The sequence below is a fragment of the Scyliorhinus canicula genome, chromosome 20 (genome assembly GCF_902713615.1).
Source record: "Scyliorhinus canicula chromosome 20, sScyCan1.1, whole genome shotgun sequence".
Classification (NCBI taxonomy): Eukaryota; Metazoa; Chordata; class Chondrichthyes; order Carcharhiniformes; family Scyliorhinidae; genus Scyliorhinus; species Scyliorhinus canicula.
This window is the reverse complement of record NC_052165.1, coordinates 43566766-43586752: the sequence shown is the minus strand read 5'-3', so window position 1 is coordinate 43586752 and position 19987 is coordinate 43566766. Positions and strand designations below refer to the sequence as shown.

General features: G+C 46.9%; 1 protein-coding gene across 15 annotated transcripts in view; it reads right to left on the bottom strand.

Annotated features, from left to right (window-relative positions):
* mybpc1 (myosin binding protein C1) overlaps positions 1 to 19428 on the bottom strand; it is a 175020-nt gene extending 155592 nt beyond the window's left edge. For 14 of the 15 annotated variants that reach the window (XM_038781127.1, XM_038781130.1, XM_038781128.1 and 11 more), the window contains exons 1-2: positions 19302 to 19428; positions 2845 to 3111 (exon numbers count right to left, since the gene is read on the bottom strand). In XM_038781127.1, coding sequence (XP_038637055.1) covers positions 2845 to 3111; positions 19302 to 19326 — 292 coding nt within the window. In that variant the 5' untranslated portion in view covers positions 19327 to 19428. Of the gene's footprint in view, positions 1 to 2844; positions 3112 to 18685; positions 18859 to 19301 lie in introns of those variants that run through there. The other variant, XM_038781142.1, reaches the window with a different exon arrangement.
* Between the last annotated feature and the right edge of the window lie 559 nt (positions 19429 to 19987).

Sequence of the window (19987 nt, the reverse complement as noted above, 5' to 3'; positions counted from 1 at the left end):
TCCTCCGCTCCGCGATGGGCCGAATGGCCGCCCGTTTTCGGCCAGTCCCGCCGGCGTGAATCAAACAAGGTCCTTACCAGCGGGACCTGGCTCTGCGGGCGGCCTGCGATGTCCTTGGGGGGGCACGGGGGGATCTGGCCCCGGGGGGGGGGCCCCACGGTGGCCTGGCCCGCGATCGGCGCTCACCGATTTGCAGGCGAGCCTGTGCCATGGAGGCACTCTTTCCCTCCGCTCTGGCCACTGTAACGGTCTGCCATGCCCGGCGCGGAGAAGAACCCCCCTGCGCATACGCTGGGATCACGACAGAACACGCTGGTGCTCCCGCGCATGCGCCATCTCGTGCTGGCCGACGGAGGCGCTTCGGCGCCAACCCCGCCACCGCCGGCCTAGCCCCCGAAGGTGCGGAGGATTCCGCACCTTACGGGCGGCCCGACGCCGGAGTTGTTCACGCCACTCCTCGGCGTCGGTACGGCCCACCCCGCCGGATAGCGGAGAAATCCGGCCCACATCTTTTGGGAAGAAACTGGAGCATCCGGAGGAAGACCCATGCAGACACGGGGAGACAGTGAACCAATACAGGAATCGAACCCGAGACCCTGGCGCTGTGAAGCAACACTGCTAACCACTGTGCTATCGTGCAGCCAAAGATGTGCAGGGTAGGTGGTTTGGCCTTGCTAAATTGCCACTTCATTGGAATAAATTAATTGGGGAATATAAAAAAACTTAAGATCTGTCAGAAATGTACTTATACAGAAATGAATAGTTCCTAATCTTTCCTGACAAGTTAAATGGGCAGCAGTAATGCAAGTATGGGAATTTCATGCTGTTCCATGTGTTTCAAAGTCTAGTCTCTTGGCGAGATATTGGTGTAGCAAAACTTATGGATAAGCACGGCAACTTGCCGATCTTCCCGTTTAACTATAAATGTGCAGTCACTGGAAGTAGCTGTCTGACTGCTATTTTAATAACAGTGAGCACTCTTAGCCTCATTATTATTTCAACAGAAATTTCTGGCCTATTTTCTCCCTTAGGCTAATAAGTCACATTAACAGCTGTCAAACTAGAATTATATGACCAATCAATTCAGAGCATTCCATTTTGTATTTCCAAATGACGTGGCCAAGATTTCCAATCTCAATGCACAGGCCACAATTCCAAACGATGAGAAATGGTGGCTGGTATGTGTCCAATTCCCCAATATACCCGAGTCTGTGCATGAAATTCACAAACATACTCTGCAATCGTTTGTAAGAGGGTGAGCAGACGGAAGACAAATTACCAAGTGGATAAAAATTAAACACTTGTAATTCTCATCTTCATTTGTTCCTGAAGAGCTACTTTCATGATTCTAGAGGGAGTTGAACTATGCCCTCCCACTGGATATTTGATCATCCAAGTCTACAATCTTTAAGCAACATGCTTAGGAAATGCCCCACTTGCTCCTCCCTAAAGGAACCCACTGCTTCAATATCTTCAAATCTGATTCTTTCGTCTGTTAACCGCGTTCCCTGTGTCTTGAGTTGTCAATGTGGTCTGTGGGCTATTGTTGTCCTCTTTGTAATGAACACAATCCAGGTTCTTAAAGTACTCAGTGGAGTGCTTGCTTTAACATGATATAATAGTTGGTGACAGGAGTAGTGGGAGAGAGTGCACACCAAGCCTGCAATGACATAGTGTCTGGTACCTACTCAATCTGGGGCTGTCAACATCACACATGTTGGTTCCAATAATAGAAAAAAAACACCAGCCAGAAGTTTAAATCTGACATTGAATAATTACAGATTAAATTTCCAGATAGATGGGAACTTTAAACCAGGGATCATCATTAACGGCAGTTGGGCTTTATCCATATTCTCAGCTGAACTTCAAAAGGCTAGGCATGCAGGGGCTCAGTTTTCCTTATGGATACCAACTGAATGGAATAAGCAATTTTTGAGGAACAATTTTTTTTCCACCCCATTAGCAGTTTCTCTCTCTCCCGGCACCTACAGGAACAGGGTCCGGGAATGATGTTGCATGCTGGAAACATGGAATCCAATCGTTCCATAACCCAGGGCTTCTGCATGAAACACAATCACTACCAATTATTAATTTAATGAAAGCCGCGTCTCATGAGGATATGGGTCATGGGAACATAGTTTTGTCCCTGGTGATAATAAGGAGAGGTTGAAAAAGTTAGTACTGTTCTCCTTGGAAAGGGGAAGGCTAAGTGGTGATTTAATAGAAGTCTTCAAGATGATGAGAGGTTTTGACAGAGGAAAATAATTTCCTCTGACAAGTGGATCAATAACCAGAGATGCAGTGCGTAGCATCTCTGCCTGTGAACTAGAGCTTTGGGTCCAAGGACTTGATGGCCAAGGAAGGTAAGGAAGGTGCATTCATAATGCTGCCAAACAGGTTGAGTGTCAACCTGCAAATCCTTCCAAAGATGCCAATTGCTGGCAGTAAGAGTGGGAGAGAGTCCTGGTCAGCCATGCTTGATGTGGAGTGGCGCCCGTCAAGTTATAAGTGTGTGGCGATAGACTAGCGACCTGTTCCAGGAGTTACTAACTGTGGAAATGGTCAAAAAGCTGTCTTCGTGCACTAGGTGTGGAAAGCGAATTGGAATAGATTTAAAGTCATTGGCAAAAGATCTAGTGGGGAGTTGAGGAGAAATGTATTAATATTTTGTGCCGCTCCCAGCTCCTGATGTAGTTTAATGTCACACAGCATCACAACACTTTTGCCATCATGTTAAACAGGATCAGCAGTGTTCAGTCAATCAACCACAGTATAAAAATAAAGGGCAGAAAGCTTGATTGAGTTATCCTCAAAAACACGAAGAGCCATCAGTTCCATTCCTACCTTCCTGTTTGACTTTCAGTTCAAATTTCACTTTGGATGTCCCACAAATGACTGCATATACCACTTCGTCCTCCTTTGTTGCATTGTTCACTGTGAGCACGTGTTGCACTCCTTCCGATTTAATCGCATATTTGTCGCTTGCTTGAATGTCTTTGCCATCGCTTTGCCATTTCACTTTGGCATCTGCTTTGCCTGTTTCAGCCACAAACTCTGCGGCACTCCCAGCAGTCACCTCAAGTGTTTTCGGTTTCTTGGTAAATGCCGATGCTGTGGGACAGAAAGCATTATTTTTTTAACGATGGCAAGCTGCATCACATTCAACCAAATTCCATTCACTGTATCAAATTACTTGTAAACATTGGAAAATGATTGGTCTCCTAGCCAAGTTTCAAATGCCAAGGGCGGGGGGCTCTAAATGAGTTGAGTTGCTCTGTCTTTTTTTTGCCTTTCCTGGGAGATAACGTGGATTGGAGTGGGGTGAGGTGTGTGTATATTATGAAATATAGCACATTATTTGCAGTACAGAATCAGTTTAATTGAATCAGCCAGTTTAATTGAATCAATATTCTTATGTGGGGACTAACCATTTATTTTCCTTGTTTATTATCTTCCATTGCATTTACATCACCAACACACTGATGCAAAGAGCTGATGTGTAGTGAGTGCAGTGAACTCAGCAGGAACAAGTAACTTTGGGTCTCTGGTTCCCAAATCTCTCCAGCATTGGGGGTTTCCTCACCTCGGGCGCGATTCTCCCAAACCGGGAGAAATCCGCCCGGGTTTGACGCCAGCCCCCCCTTCCCGACCGGGAACCGATTCTGGTCCCCGGTCGGGGCTAGCAGCCCGACGCCGTAAGCTCCAGCATCACGGGCTTAACGAATTTCGTTAAGCCCGCTTGCCCGAGTTAGCGCCGGCTGACGCGTCATATGACGTCAGCCGCGCATGCGCGGATTGGAAGACTCCAACCCGCGCATGCGCGGATGACGTCATCGCGTATTTGCGCGAAACCCGCGCATGCGCGGGCCAGGATGCCCCTCAGCCGCCCCGCGAATGGATACTGCGGGGCGGCGGAAGGACAAATAGTGTGAGGGCATCGGGCCCGCTGTCCGTGATCGGTGCCCACTGATCGCGGGCCCATGGCACCCTTGGCACGGCCGTGGTACTGCCGTGCCAATCGGTGCCATGGTTATAAAATGCGAGAGTTTACGGCCGTTTTTACGAACGGCCAGATCAGGTGTGTTTGCCGTTCGTAAAAACAGCCGTAAGGGCTGGGAACTCGGCCCATCGATCAGCTGAGAATCGCTGCCGGCTGTAAAAAAACGGCGGCAGCGATTCGTATCGGGAGTCGGGCGTGGGGAGGGGGGGGGAGAATAGCGGGAGGGCGTCGGAACAGCGTGGCCGTAAAATTTTACGAGCCACGCTATTCTCCGCACCGTCGGGAGTGCGGAGAATCTCGCCCCTCATGTCTGGGTCTGCTGTAGGCTCATTGATAGAGATTGAGTGCAATTAGTCAACAATCTATCATCATTGTGCTCTGTGACTAGCAAGATGAATCGTGGTCTTAACAGAATACTACAGTGCAGAAGAGGCCCTTCAGCCCATCGAGCCTGCACCAATGCATGGAAGACCCTGACCTGCCCACCTAATCCCACTTGGCCCATAGCCTTGAATATTATGGTGTGCCAAGTACTCATTTTAAAAGGATGTGAGGCATCCCGCCTCTACCACCCTCCCAGGCAGTGCATTCCAGACTAACTCTGGGTAAAAAGGTTTTTTTCTCAAATTCCCCCATAACCTCCCACACCTCACTTTGAACTTGTGTCCCCTCGTAACTGACCCTTGAACTGAGGGGAACAGCTGCTCCCTAGCCATCCTGTCCAGTTGAAAGTTGGATTGTAGTGACAGCCTTTTGTTAACGGACATTCCGGTCAAGGGTGAAGCCGAACTCTTACCCCCCTTCCCCCCCATTAAACTGAAATACATAATCTGAGCGTAAGAATAAGGCCCGTTGCTGGATTGCACTACCAGAGTGAAGTAGAGACCATGTTAATGCTTATGAATAGGTTAAGGAAATGTGGTTGAAGAAAAGGAGCATAAAGGAGCACAAATATGGGCTTAGGATACTGTTCATGTGAAACTTAAATATCATCAGAGACTGGCTGGGCCGAATAGCCTGTTTTGGTGCTTTAATTTCATGTAATCCTACCGAGACAATGCATCGAAATGCATCAATTTGACAATCGATATGCATCAATATGACAATTGGGAAAATTTTGCCCTACACATTAATGAGGTGCACGAGAAACATTGGTGACACAGAGTTTCCACTCTCTACAGCCTATTGTTTCCTCACATTGGGGACAACTTGTGTGAGCATCCACTATTACCTATTGATTTTACTGGACGGGTCAGGAGAGTCATTAATGCCTGAGTTTTTTGGCTATGTCAAATCCTCCCATGACCCAATGCACATTGCAGCTTACATTATTCCAGCCTGACACAACTGCATTCCACATGTGACATTTTCCTGACCCAATAGCATCGGAAGCCCTGAGTTCCATCGAACACTGCTCATCCCTATCTATATTTACTCTCCTAACCTTCAAACCGTTTCGTAACCTGATGGTCACTCAACACTTTTCATACTGCATTTTCCACAGCCATCTATCCTACATGTGTGACTACATTTCTGCCACAGCCCTCCTACTGGGCTGGCTTCTCAGATATTGCTCTCACATTTCGCCAGTTCTGTGGTCACATTTCGAATCGAGAAACTTGCTTTGTGATTCTGTATTAAATTATCAGATCAACTTTTTGTTTCTTTTCCCAAATAAATCAGCTTTTGTCCTGCAAGGTTCGCTGATGATTTAAGGTTTTGAGCCTCATGGTCATTCTGGTCGCTGCTTTTCGAAATTATCCCCCATCCTTCAGACCTACATTTTGACAGCATTGCAGAAAATCAAAAGGAATAAAGACAGAGGGAAAGCAGTAGAAGTAAAATCAGTTCAAGTTAGTCTAGGTGTTCTGGTACTGGACTAGTAACCGGAATACTCTGGGGACTGGGATTCAAATCCTATCACAGCAGGTGCCAACATTTGAATTCAGTAAAATCTCTGGAATTAAAAGTCTAATGATGACCATGAAACCATTGCCGATTGTCATAAAGACCCATCTGGTTCACTAATCTCCTCGGGGCAAAGAAATCTGCCGTCCTTACCCGGTCTGGCCTACACGTGACTCCAGACCCACAGCACATGGTTGACTCTAAACTGCCCTCTGAACTAGCCTAACAAACTGCTCAGTTCAAGGGCAATTAGGGGTAGGGCAATAAATGCTGGCTCATCAGCAATGCCCATACCCCATTAATGAATTTTTAAAAACTCAGCTCATAATCTCCTCAATCTGGCCATTTATGGGTAAGCACCAACAAAGATGAACATGAAACTGGTCGATTTCGACACGGGGTTGCGGAGAATCCAGCACAAGAAGCCTCCCATTTTAAGACTGAGATGAGGAGAACTCTTTTCTCTCAGAGGATCGTCAGTCTCTGGAAATCTCTTCCTCAGAGAACGGTGGAGGCTCGCTCATTCAATATATTCACTTAAAATAAGCAAAATGCTGCAGATCCTGGAATGTGAAATAAGAACAGAGGGTGCGGGAATAAATCATTCTAAGTCTGGCAGCATCTGTAAGATGAGAAGGCAGAGTTAATGCTTCGAGTCCGTTTTGGTTCTGGTGAAGGCTGAGTTGCACATATTTTTGGTCAATAAGGAAATTGAGGATTATTGGAGGCAAGCAGGGACATGGAGACCACAATCAGGTCAGTCATGATCTTATTTAATGGTGGAGCTGGCTTGAGGGACTGAAGGGCCTACCTTTGCTCCTAATTCATGTATTTGCGTGCTGTTTATAGCAACCTAGACTCAGGTTGTCAGTTTTCTTGTTTTTGGAATGGCTGTTAGTGCACAGAATATTAAAGATCAATAGATCAATCCAAATAAAACCAATAACAAATGTAATCAGTCAATAGTTCATATTAAGTGTCTCAAAACCTCCGACAAATGACAATTTAACTATCAAAAATTAGGTTAACCGTGGCTCTATCTGAAGAGGGTGAAACTGTTCCCTGCGTATCTTGGCCAATACATCAACTCTGTCAAAAAGAGGAAACAATTAGATTAATCAGACACCAATCTGATTTTAGTTTATGCGACAATTGCCTGTGAGCTTGTCCATATATAAGGCGACATCTCTTCAAACCAGAGAATGTTTGACATGTAATTGTAAGTGTAGTGAGACAGCTTAGAGTGCCAAATACAATGCGTGGGATTCTTCATCCCGCCGCATCTGTTTTCTGGTGTGGCGGGCCCCCGTCGGCATCGGATCTTCTGTCCCAGCAACCGGTCAATGGGATTTCCCATTGTGGGCACCACCACACCGTCGGGAAATCTGTGGGCATGCGTGCGCTGCAAGCGAAGTGGAGCATCCCGCTGACGGAGACTCCAGCTCTATATATTTGTTTTCCATTTAAGAGGCAATTTAGCATCTTCCACCTACTCTCCACATCTTTGGATTGTAGGGGTGAGACCCACGCAGACACTGGGAAAATGTGCAAGCTCCACACGGACATTGACCTGGAGCCGGGATCGAGCCCGTTTCCATGGCGCCGTGAGACAGCAGTGCTAACCATTGCACCACCGTGCCACCCCCAAATACTGTATTGAAAGAAATGACAATGTATGTGAATTATTAATGTCCAATTTAAGCTGTTATGCAAAGTCCATTTACAAATTGTATGAGAAAAATATATTTTGGAGAAGAAATAGTACATGTTATTATGACTATCAACTATTATTGTACGAGTATCAATTCAGTGAAAGAAGCTCTTTTATCTGTCTGAAGATTTCTAGTCTTCCAGTTCAAAGCATTGTCCATGACTGAATGTCATAGACTGGCACATTCCAAAGTCCAGGATGGCGTGCTGAGGGGGGACACACTTGGGATAGTCATCTCAAAGGCTCAATGAGGGAATGCCTCACCATCTAAGGCCCTCCTGCAATAGTACATAGAAACTGTGTCAAACTCCTTGGGCTGTATGCACCAGACAATTTTTGCCATTAAATATAAATGTACATTGTAAATATAAAACGCAATTACATATGTAGTGAGGCAAGCATAGAACTACTGCCGTGCTGAAGGAGGTCATTCAGCCCATCGAGTCCGCACCGACCCTCTGAAAGAGCACCCTACTTAGGGCCACTCCCCTGCCCTATCCTCGTAACCTCACAGCATCATTATCCCAACTAACTTGCAAATCTTTGAGAAGCTAAGGAGCAATTTAGCATGGCCAATCCACCTAACTTGCACTTCTTTGGATTGTGGGAGGAAACCAGAGCACCCGGAGGAAACCCACGCAGACGCAGTGAGACTGTGCAAACTCCACACAGTCACCCAAGGCTGGAATTGAACCCGGTAGCCAAGGACTGTGAGGCCACAGTGCTAACCACTGTGCCACCATGCCACTCCTGTACACACTGTATTGAAAGAAGTTGAACTGTAATGCATTTTATGTAACCTCAAATTTTAACCTTTATGTAATGTCCATTTAAAACTTTTATGAATAATGCATATTTTTGGGGGGAATGAGTGCTGTATCAATACCAGCTACAGTAATTTCTGTGGTGTTTTCCTGGTCACTGCACTCTGGGAGGCCCTGTTGAAACTAAGAAGAGCTTGAATCTCAAAATTAATGTAACGTATATTGCCCCTGAATCCTATCAGAAAACTTCAATTTGCATGACTCTCACTCCATCTTTCCAAGTTGACAGACAACATCTTTCAATTGGCTCCTACGTTGGATTCAGAATGCGATTTCCGTCTTGGGAAAGAACTACAAATCACTAGGCATAAAAATTAGTTCACCTTCTGCCATGCTGATAGTCAGATGATACAGCGATAATGGAGTTGTTGACTAAACACATCAATCAATCTCTATCAATGAGCCGAGGATAGACCCAGACATGGCACAAGGAAACTCCAGTGATGGAGAGTTTTTAGATCCACATTCACCTGTTCCTCCTAAGCAGATCACACGTGTCTCATATTACTCAGATACGTTGTCCCAAAATGGTGCTTACGTTTGAACACAAGGGCTGGGATTCTCCGATCCCCCGCCAGGTCGGAGAATCGGCGGCGGCGGGGGGGGGGATGAGAATCGTGCCACACCGCTCCGACGCCAGCCCGCTCCCCGGTGACTCTCCACGCCTTAGAGTATGTCCGGGTCCCGCTGGTGTACGTTACGTATTGTCCTACCCGGCGGGACCTCGCAGTTCTGTCCTGGTTTGGGGGGGGGGGGGGGGGGGGGGGGGACTCCACGGTGGCTTGGCCCATGATCAGGGCCTACCGGAGGGCGGGCTATTTCTATAGGGAGCCTATGTTCATCCGCGCCGGGCTCCTGTAGGACTCCGCCATATTGCCCGGTGGCTGGCGCGGAGACGGGAATCCATGTGTATGTGCGAACGTGCGTTGGCCGTGGTGCGCCAGCTTTCGAGCGCCGGAGCAGCGGACACCACTCCAGCGCCGTACTAGCCCCCTGGGAAGGGGTGAATACCTGGGCCTGGAGGCCAGTTGATGCCGGAGTGTCCCATGCCGTTTTAGATGCTGGAGAATCCCGGCCAATAAAACCGATCTGAAACCAGCCAGAACAAAGAACCAAGGGCTGGATTCTCTGTTTTTTGGACTATGTCCCCATGCTGTTGTGAAAACTGTGGTCTTTTACGCCAGGAAAACTGGCGTCAAAAGGCCACAGATTCACCGTTTTGCTTGGGGCTAGCAGGCAGCCGTTATCGAGGTCACAGCTCTAGCTGCGGGTGTGGCCTCCAGCACTTCCAGGTCAGGGACCATGCATGCGCATGGTGGTGGTCTGCAGTGGCTGCGCCGTGCTCCATGGCGGACTCAGCCGTGGACCTGGGCCGGCAAAGTAGTGCTCCGCATTGGCCGTTTGCCCGCCCACCGATCTGCCCTCCCCCGTATGTGGCGACCCCAGACTGAGTCCGCAGCCGCCACACGAGGATCCAGGACAGAGAGGCCACACGAGTGTCGAGAATTCGGCCAGTCGACAACAGAGCATCGTGAGTGGGCCTCAGGCAATGGCCTGAGGCAATGGATACTTGGCGCGGTGTACTCCACAAGTACAGCGATTTTCGGGGGGGGGGGGGGAGAATTTGAAAACCTGCTGAAAACGGATTCCCGCCCCGTCGCCGAACGCAATTTCGGCATTGGGGAGCGGAGAATCCAGCCTCAAATCTCCCTATTTTCTAAACACTTTCAGCACATGAACATGAAGCACCACATGGCACGATGTGGCACCCTATCGTGTATAACTGACAGTCCCTGTGAATAACGCCTGAGAACTTAGAAGGAAGGTCACCTTCGACTAATGTCTGTTAATAGCTGCAACAGAGAGCAATGCTCTCAGCTGTTGTCGCGCAGTGGGATGCCTGCAATTCAGAAGGGACCCTGTCAACAGCTGGAGATGAGCCAAGGTATCAATGAATATAGGAGAAATTGTTTCATGAGCCAGGGGAACAGACCACACATCGGTACAGGGACAAGTGAAGTTGGGCCCAGCACTGGATCTCACTTGGCAGGGAAAGAGAAATGAAGTATTTCACATTGCCTTTCCTCCTCTCTCTATCTATTCCTCTATCTAGCACGTATCTTTGAAGGTCATCAATATAAGAAAGTAGGAACTTTTATTTAAAACTCAGCTCTCATGGCCGTAGGAAGCATTTTACAGCCAATGGAGTACTTTCTGAAGTGTAACCATTGCTGTAATGTAGGAAACACAGCAATCAATTTGCACACAGCAAATCCCACAAAGAGTAATGAGATAAATGAGCAGAGTCTTTTCAAGGTGAAGTTGGTTGAGAGATATGCATTGACCACAACACTGGGAAGAACTTTCTCCCCTTCTTTGGAATGGGTGATCTCAGATCTCTGACATGGTGTGCACGCTCGAAACATTGCCCTCCTTGGAACTGATTAAATTACGGTAGGTTTTAGACTGTTATGAATTGACTGATCTTCCAGTGTAATCCTGAGCCATACTGAAAGCTGACATTGGATGGACTTGGGAAATTAATCAAACATTTTACAGATTCTGGGAGGGTAGTTTAAACTTCCACAATGAACATTTAGAATTCTCCACTTTTTCAGGTGCAGAGGGTTAGGAATGCCATTAGAAGAAACTAGAAGCCACAGAAATGGGCAATTACGTGCATGATGGCACATGCCCTGCCATCATATCTGGGAGCCATATTGAAAAGGTGCCAAACATCACTAGTTAGTGAAAGAAGGTAGACCTCCTGAAAATAACTGGAGTTCTGGATGGAGGCCTTCAGCAACCTTGAACCAACCCCACCCCCACCACCACCACCACCACAACGACCATTGAACCTGCCGGCTCGGCCATGGGAGAATTTCTCCTCTAGTGTTTTCCCACACTCAAGCCTCCTCCCATTTTCTCACCTTCTCAGCATCTCCTTCTATTCATTTCTCCCTCACATGTTTATCCAGCTTCCCCTTAAATGTATCTATGCTATTCACCTCAACCATACCTTGTGGTAGTGAAACGTAACTCCACCATTTAAAAAGGGAGGTCAGGAAAAAACAGGAAATAATATACCAGTAAGCCTGACATTGGTAGCGGGGAAAGTTCTAGAATCCATTATCAAGGATTTTATAGCAGAGCACTTAGAAAATAGAGACAGGATTGGACAGTCAGCATGGATTTCTGAAGGGGAAATCATGCTTGGCAAATCTACTGGAAATCTTCGAGGATTTAACTAGTAGAGTTGAATGGGAGCCAGTGGATCAGGTATATTTGGACTTTCAGAAGGCTTTTGACAAATTCGTCCGTAAGAGATTAGTGTGTAAAATTAAAGTGCATGGGGTTAGGGGTAGTGTGTTGAGATGGATAGAAAACTGGTTGGCAGACAGGAAGCAAAGAATAGGAATTAACGGGTCTTTTTCAAATTGGCAGGCAGTGATTTATAAGCTCATAAATTCATAAAATATAGGAGCAGAATTAGGCCATTTGGCCCATCAAGTCTGCTCCGCCATTCGATCATGGCTAATCTCATCCTGGCCTTAACGCCACTGCCCTGCCCATTCTCCATAATCCTTCAACCTGTTACCAATTAAAAATCTGTCTACCTCCTCATTAAATTTACTCACTGAGGAAGCAAATTCCACAGATTCACAATCCTTTGGGTGAAGTAGTGTTCTGGAATTGGGTACCGCAGGGATCGGTGCTAGGAACCCAGCTATTCATAATATATATTAATGATTTTGATGAGGGAACAAAATGTAATATCTACAAATTTTCAGATGACTGACTCCAAGTTGGGTGGGAGTGTGAGTTGGGAGGAGCTTGCAGAGGTCCTTCAGTACGATGTGGATAAGATGAGTGAGTGGGCAAATGAACGGCAGGTGCAATATAATTTAGATAAATGTGAGTTTTCCACTTTGGTATCAAAAATCAGAATGGCCATAAATTAGGAGAGTGGATTGTGCAATAAGACCTGGGTATCCTGGTACACCAGTCACTGAAGGTAAGCATGCAGGTACAGCAGGCAGTAAAGAAGGCAAATGGGTGTTGGCCTTCATAACAAGAGGATTCGAGTACAAGAGCTGCTGTCTTGCTGTAATTATGCAGGGCCTTGCTGAGGCAACACCTGGAATATTGTACACAGTTTTGGTTTCCTTATCTGAGGAAGGATGTTCTTGCTATAGAGAGAGTGCAGTGAAGGTTTACCCAACTGATTCATTGAATGGCAGGACTGACGTATGAGAGATAGAATCAGTCAGGATTGTTTTTGCTGGAGTTCAGAAGAATGAGGGGGGTTCTCATAGAAACCTATACAATTCTAACAGTACTAGACAGGGTAATTGCAAGAAGGATGTTCCCAATGTTTGGTGTGTCCAAAACCAGGGGTCGTAGTCTGACTGTATGGGTAGACCATTTTGGACAGAGATAAGGAGCAATTTCTTCACCCAGAGAGTGGCCAGCCTGTGGAATTTGATACCACAGGAAGTATTTGAGGCCAAGATATTGGATGTTTTCAAGAAGCAGTTAGAAATAACACTTAGGGCAAAGGGGATCAATGGATCTGGGGGAAAGCAAGATTAGGCTATTGAGTTGGATGATCAGCCATGATCATAATGAATGGCAGAGCAGGCTTGAAGGGCCGAATGGCCTCCTTCTGCTCCTATTTTCTATGTTTCTATGTTCCACATTCTCACCTCTCTCTGAGTAAAGAAGTTGCTCTCAAATTCCTGACTGGATATATTAGTGCTCTCTTATATTTGCAGCCACTCTTCCATAGTTTTAAAAGACCTCAATCAGATTATCCCTTAACCCTCTCTCTTGTGGAAATAATAACCTCATCCTGTTCAGTCTTCCCTGAGACCAATAGCGTCTCAGAGCTGTTACAGAGCTGTTTTTTATGGCACCTTCCACCTCTACGTCCTTGTATGATGAGCAGAACTGCCCACAGTGCTGCAAGTGTTTTAGAATCAATGTTTTACCCTTCTAGAAATGAACCCCAGGCACTTTTCTTTGTATTTTTATTACCCTACTTTTAAATGGGATTATTGTACAGTAGTGCCAAACAAGGTGAATAATTTTTAAAATCAACATCGCAAGAGTATTGAACGGGGGTTGTAAATTATTTAACTGGAGAAGTAAAACAGGTTTGTAATATGGGTTAGGGTTTCGGGCAAACTTCATAATCCCTTGACAAAGAACTCACAGGGAATCAGTGCTGCAGTACTGCAGCCCATCTCTGACCCCTGGGCTAACCTCCCCAACTAAGAGAGTGTGGCATGGCTTATTTAATTTCTGAATCAAGAAAGGCGATTTTAACCCACTCAACAGTTAAAATTAGCCTGCAGAAAGGACCCAGCAACTCAATGTGCTGCAATTGAATCCGTTGTATATAATTTGGTTTTCCTCAGAGAAATGCAGTTTCTAAGTATGCAGCAACTTTATTTACAACGGTTTTTAAACAGTGTTTCAAAATGTCTACCCTCTCACGTTTCTAGAAGCTTCCAGCTCCCTCTCTGGTGGATGTTTACCTTTCTCTGAGTCAACACCCAGGCTTAACCAATTAAGCACAATGACCATTGATCATTGCCAGACTAAGGTAATCAAGCACAGTACAATTGAACACCAGAGAAGCTGCTTTACTGAGCAAACAGCAGAGGGGATCCATTCTAACCCCACAGGGTATGTATCAGGGGCCTTATGATTTAATTGGGACCCCAACTGCAATTTTAACTAATGGGTGGTACAGGGTTCACCGTTGGGGCTGTTAAGTCACAGGGAAATTGAGCCTGGGCTAGAACAGATAAGGGACCTTTTGTTTAATTTAAGTAATTGCCTCATTGGGCTAGGAAGAACATAAATGCTCCACCCAAGAAGATGCAGTGACTTCCGCTGAACCCCCTTCCCTACTCCACTGCCTCCCCTTTTACAAAATGCCTTTAAGTGATTGCAGCATGACATCACTAGAAAGTGTGTCAGGTGATCCAGTTTTAGTTTCATTTTTGCCTTTCTGCAGAGCACAGATGCACAGCTCTGCAGCTCCCAGAGGCTTTTTGTCCATTTATATTTGTTCATATGTGCCTAGTCTTAATAAATGAACCTACAACCTGTTTACGGTTTACCCAATCCTTTATGAGTGATTGGTGCATTTATATCATTGTAAAAGCACAACATCCCCCACCTCCTTCCGAGACACCCCACCATCACCTCACCACCCACCCCATGAGACAACCATGGCTTGAGGTGCTCTTAATTTGCATGTTCATATGTCATGACCCTGACCTTTCATGTGGGCTTTGTTTTTAGCAGTATACAGGAGACTCTAGAGTATCCCTGGATTGCTGGCATCCCTACCCAAACCTCATTTCTTGGATAGCAAACAAGTTTCCAATACAACCTCACGACCCTCCTATCCAGAGTTAAAATTGGGGCACTTCTCTGCTAAACTGGATCACACACATTGCGCAGTACATCAAGCAGATAAACCGTGGCTTGTATTTGAAGGATTCGCTAATGTCACCTTAAGACACAGTCTCCCAAACAGGAGAGGGGAGGAGTTTGTGATGCTATTATTGGGGCGGGGTAGTATGGACTGTATGTGAGGAGGGAGCTAACTTTACCATCCAAACAGGTAATATCAACAATACAGATTCTCTCCACCATTGACACTGTAACCCTCCACACAGTCAATTGCTCTCGGGCACTTTCAACATTCCTGTATTAGAATGTCTTTCATTCCATTCAAAATACACAGTTTAGCCTTCCTTTCTGAATCTTGTGCAGCAGAGATGGATTTTTCAAAGAGCTCATATAGCCATTGAGAAATAAATGGAAAGAAAATTGAAGGAGTTTGCATTTATACAGCACCTTTCACAACCCCTCAAGACAACCCATCGCACTTTAGGTCGAAGTACTTTCTAAAATGTAGTTACTGTTGTAATGTAGGAATGTAGCAGCCAATTCTTGCACAGGAAGCTCCCATAAAAAGCAACATATTAATGACCAGATAACCTGTTTTCAGTGATGTTAGCTGTGGGATAAATATTGACCTAGAACACAAGGGGAAACTTGCTACTCTTCTTTAAACCAATGCCGTGAAATACTTTACATCCGCCTGAGTGTAAACAGTGACCCCCCCTCCCCCGTTTGCCATCTCATCTGAAAGATTGTCCCTCCGCCAGTGCTGAATTCCCTTAGTATTGCACGAGGAGTGTCAGCATGCACTTTGTGATAAAAATCTCTGATTCAAGAGCAGTCCTCAGAGAGTCATTGCTGACACCCAACAGAGATGGTAAGAGAATGCCCTCTCTTAGGGAGATTCACTCCCAGATTACCTTCTGCAGTTTATCTTTACACTCTGTCCCTGATGCAGTTGGGATTGAAAGGCCACTGTGGGATTTCACTTGTCCTGAAAAGCTGTCAACGGGCAGGGTCATAGTGATAGGCAGCAGCCGGTCAATGTACACTAGTCTGTCGCTACTCAACATGGAGTGCTGACAAGCAACAGAGGGTACGTAATCCAATCCGAATCAGTCTACTAAAATTGGATTCAGAAAAAAGGGCTTCCAAATTGACAGCGTTCTCATATTTATAACCACGAGAAGCAGGGACTCTGTCTGCCAGGCACAGCTGTGTCCTACCCCATCCTTTAAAATGTTTCAAGAATGTAGATGGGAAGATAGAGGGAGAAAGACAGGAAGATTTTGCTCAACACGCTTTACTTCAATTGAGGTGCTTTGAAAAAGGCTCTGTTGTAATGTAAAAACACAGCAAACTCCCAGGAATACTAATGACCAGGTAATCTGATTTTATTGATGTTGATTGAAGGATAAATATTGGTCAAGGCAAAAGGGAGAACACCCTGCTCTCTGAAATGGTGCCATGGGATATTTTACTACAGGCCTTGTGTTAGTCTAAGGCAAAAGATAATTCATCCAACAATGCAGGACTCCCTCAGTACTGACCCTCTGACAGTTCAGTACTCCCTCAGTACTGACCCTCTGACAGTGCAGCACTCCCTCAGTACTGACCCTCTGACAGGCAGTACTCCCACAATACTGACCCTCTGACAGTGCAGCGCTCCCTCAGTATTGACCCTCTGGCAGCGCAGCACTTCCTCAGTACTGATCCTGTGACAGTGCAGCACTCCCTCAGTACTGACCCTCTGACAGTGCAGAACACCCTCAGTACAGACCCTCTGACAGTACAGCGCTCCCTCAGTACTGACCCTCTGACAGTGCAACACTCCCTCAGTACTGACCCTCTGACAGGCAGTACTCCCACAATACTGACCCTCTGACAGTGCAGCACTCCCTCAGTACTGACCTTCTGGCAGCGCAGCACTTCCTCAGTACTGACCCTCTGACAGTAAAGCACTCCCTCAGTACTGACCCTCTGACAGGCAGTACTCCCACAATACTGACCCTCTGACAGTGCAGCGCTCCCTCAGTACTGGCCCTCTGACAGTGCAGCGCTCCCTCAGTACTGATCCTGTGACAGTGCAGCACTCCCTCAGTATTGACCCTTTGGCAGCGCAGCACTTCCTCAGTACTGATCCTGTGACAGTGCAGCACTCCCTCAGTACAGACCCTCTGACAGTACAGCGCTCCCTCAGTATTGACCCTCTTACAGTGCAGCACTCCCTCAGTGCTAGCCCTCCGACAGGGCAGGACTCCCTCAGTACTGACCCTCTTACAGTGCAGCACTCCCTCAGTGCTGACCCTCCGACAGGGTAGGACTTCCTCAGTACTGACCCTCTTACAGTGCAGCACTCCCTCAGCACTGACCCTCCGACAGGGCAGCACTCCCTCAGTAATGACCCTCTGACAGTGCAGCTCTCCCTCAGTACTGACCCTCTGACAGTGCAGCGCTCCCTCAGTACTGACCCTGTGACAGTGCAGCACTCCCTCAGTACTGACCCTGTGACAGTGCAGCATTCCCTCAGTATTGACCCTCTGACAGTGCAGCATTCCCTCAGTACTGACCCTCTGACAGTGCAGCCTCAGTATTGACCCTCTGACAGTGCAGCACTCCCTCAGTACTGACCCACTGACAGTGCAGCGCTCCCTCAGTACTGACCCTCTGACAGTGCAGCCTCAGTATTGACCCTCTGACAATGCAGCACTCCCTCAGTACTGACCCTCTGGCAGCACAGCACTTCCTCAGTACTGATCCTGTGACAGTGCAGCACTCCTTCAGTACTGATCCTGTGACAGTGCAGCACTCCCTCAGTACTGACTCTCTGACAGTGCAGAACACCCTCAGTACAGACCCTCTGACAGTACAGCGCTCCCTCAGTATTGACCCTCTTACAGTGCAACACTCCGTCAGTGCTAGCCCTCCGACAGGGCAGGACTCCCTCAGTACTGACCCTCTTACAGTGCAGCACTCCCTCAGTACTGGCCCTCTGACAGTGCAGCGCTCCCTCAGTACTGATCCTGTGACAGTGCAGCACTCCCTCAGCACTGACCCTCCGACAGGGCAGCACTCCCTCAGTAATGACCCTCTGACAGTGCAGCGCTCCCTCAGTACTGACCCTCTAACAGTGCAGTGCTCCCTCAGTACTGACCCTCTGACAGTGCAGCGCTCCCTCAGTACTGACCCTCTGACAGTGCATCACTGGCTCAGTACTGACCCTCTGACAGTGCAGCACTCCCTCAGTACTGACCCTGTGACAGTGCAGCACTCCCTCAGTACTGACCCTGTGACAGTGCAGCATTCCCTCAATATTGACCCTCCGACAGGGCAGCACTCCCTCAGTAATGACCCTCTGACAGTGCAGCTCTCCCTCAGTACTGACTCTCTGACAGTGCAGCCTCAGTATTGACCCTCTGACAGTGCAGCACTGGCTCAGTACTGACCCTCTGACAGTGCAGCCTCAGTATTGACCCTCTGACAGTGCAGCACTCCCTCAGTATTGACCCTCTGACAGTGCAGCACTCCCTCAGTATTGACCTTCTGACAGTGCCGCACTCCCTCAGTATTGATCCTCTGACAGTGCAGCACTCCCTCAGTAAAGACCCTCTGACAGTGCAGCACTCCCTCAGTATTGAACCTCTGACAGTGCAGCACCCTCAGTAAAGACCCTCTGACAGTGCAGCACCCTCAGTAAAGACCCTCTGACAGTGCAGCACTCCCTCAGTACTGAAGCAAAGGAGGAAAGGTTGGAAAGCAGTGAACACATTAGCGGAGACTGGGCAGTAGAAAAAACACCCAATGTCGCCTGCCCCTCACCTGCCTTTCTGTTCAGCTTCTTCCCGCTCCTCCCAACTTTCTCTCAGGGAATGTCAGCGGCTGCAGCTTTCAGCAAAATTCCGTGTTTTCAGATCCCTCAGGTAGTCTGCATTGAGAAATCTCTTTGGCGTTTAAGATTCACTAAACCTCACCCGGCGATTTCCCTATTACTGAGACAGTGGAACAAACGTGGGGAGAGTGAGTGACAGAGGGAGAGGCTGGATTGGAGTTGAGCTGCTCTGTAATGCTGCATTACACCGCTCAGTGCTCTCACACAGCAGGTAAGTCTGGGCAATCGGGTTAACATTGCAGTTTGCTAACTCCGCAGAGCACTGGGTCCTGGAAACTGAAATGGCTCACAATCTAGTTCTGCATTCTGATAGAAAATCTGAGGAAGCATCCGTTTCTCAAAAGATTAACCTGTCTGGATATTAGCAGCACTTAACAAAACCTGGGCTGAGAAAGTGATGCCTTCTGCACAGTACACCGGGGCTACACATGTTGCAATATGAAATGTTACTCTGAAAACATGCCAAAGCCTTAATTAATACAGGAGTTGGTGCATCTCGGCAGAAGGTTCTGTGCATTTACCCCTTTCCCCATATCTCAACCTTACCTGCTTTCTTAGCTGGTTCAGGCATGTCTGCCCCTAACTTCCCCGCGGTCCCTGCTCCAGAACTTGAACTGAACCCTTTCAAAACGTGCCGGGCTACAGAAAGATGCAGTGGTTGTGATCAAAGACAATGCCCATCCTTTTATATGGAGCTGGGAGTCCTGCCGCCTAGCACCGCCCTCTATATTGGAAGCGTTTTAGACCCTCGCTGTCAGTCATTGATAAGAGTTTAGTGTGGGACAGGGAGATTTATTTACTTACAGAAATCGAGTTTTGCAACAGAGGGAGAATTATATTTATAAACTGCAAAAGGATTCTGTATAAATAGCTCTCTCTCTGCAACGAGAACTGTGCTGAACTTGGTTATTCTTTCTTAAATCGAATTTAAATGTTTTTTTTAACGATTATTCATTTTTCAAAAAATCTCTTACCAACTGCGCCGAATTTTCACAAACTTTAGTATTTCTGGTAAAATTGCACTTTAAATGAATCAGATTTGACCTTGCTTTTTATTTCCAAAAGGACATTTTAAAGTTTTCTGTTGTCTTACCTACACGGTTTTGGAAATACGTTGGTGTAAATAATGGCACTGGCAACTTTCTGTCTGTGACAATTACTTCAATAAAACGCACGATTATTTATAATGTCGGTGTTCAGAGTGCCTTCCACATTTTCCAAATCTTCTTTAT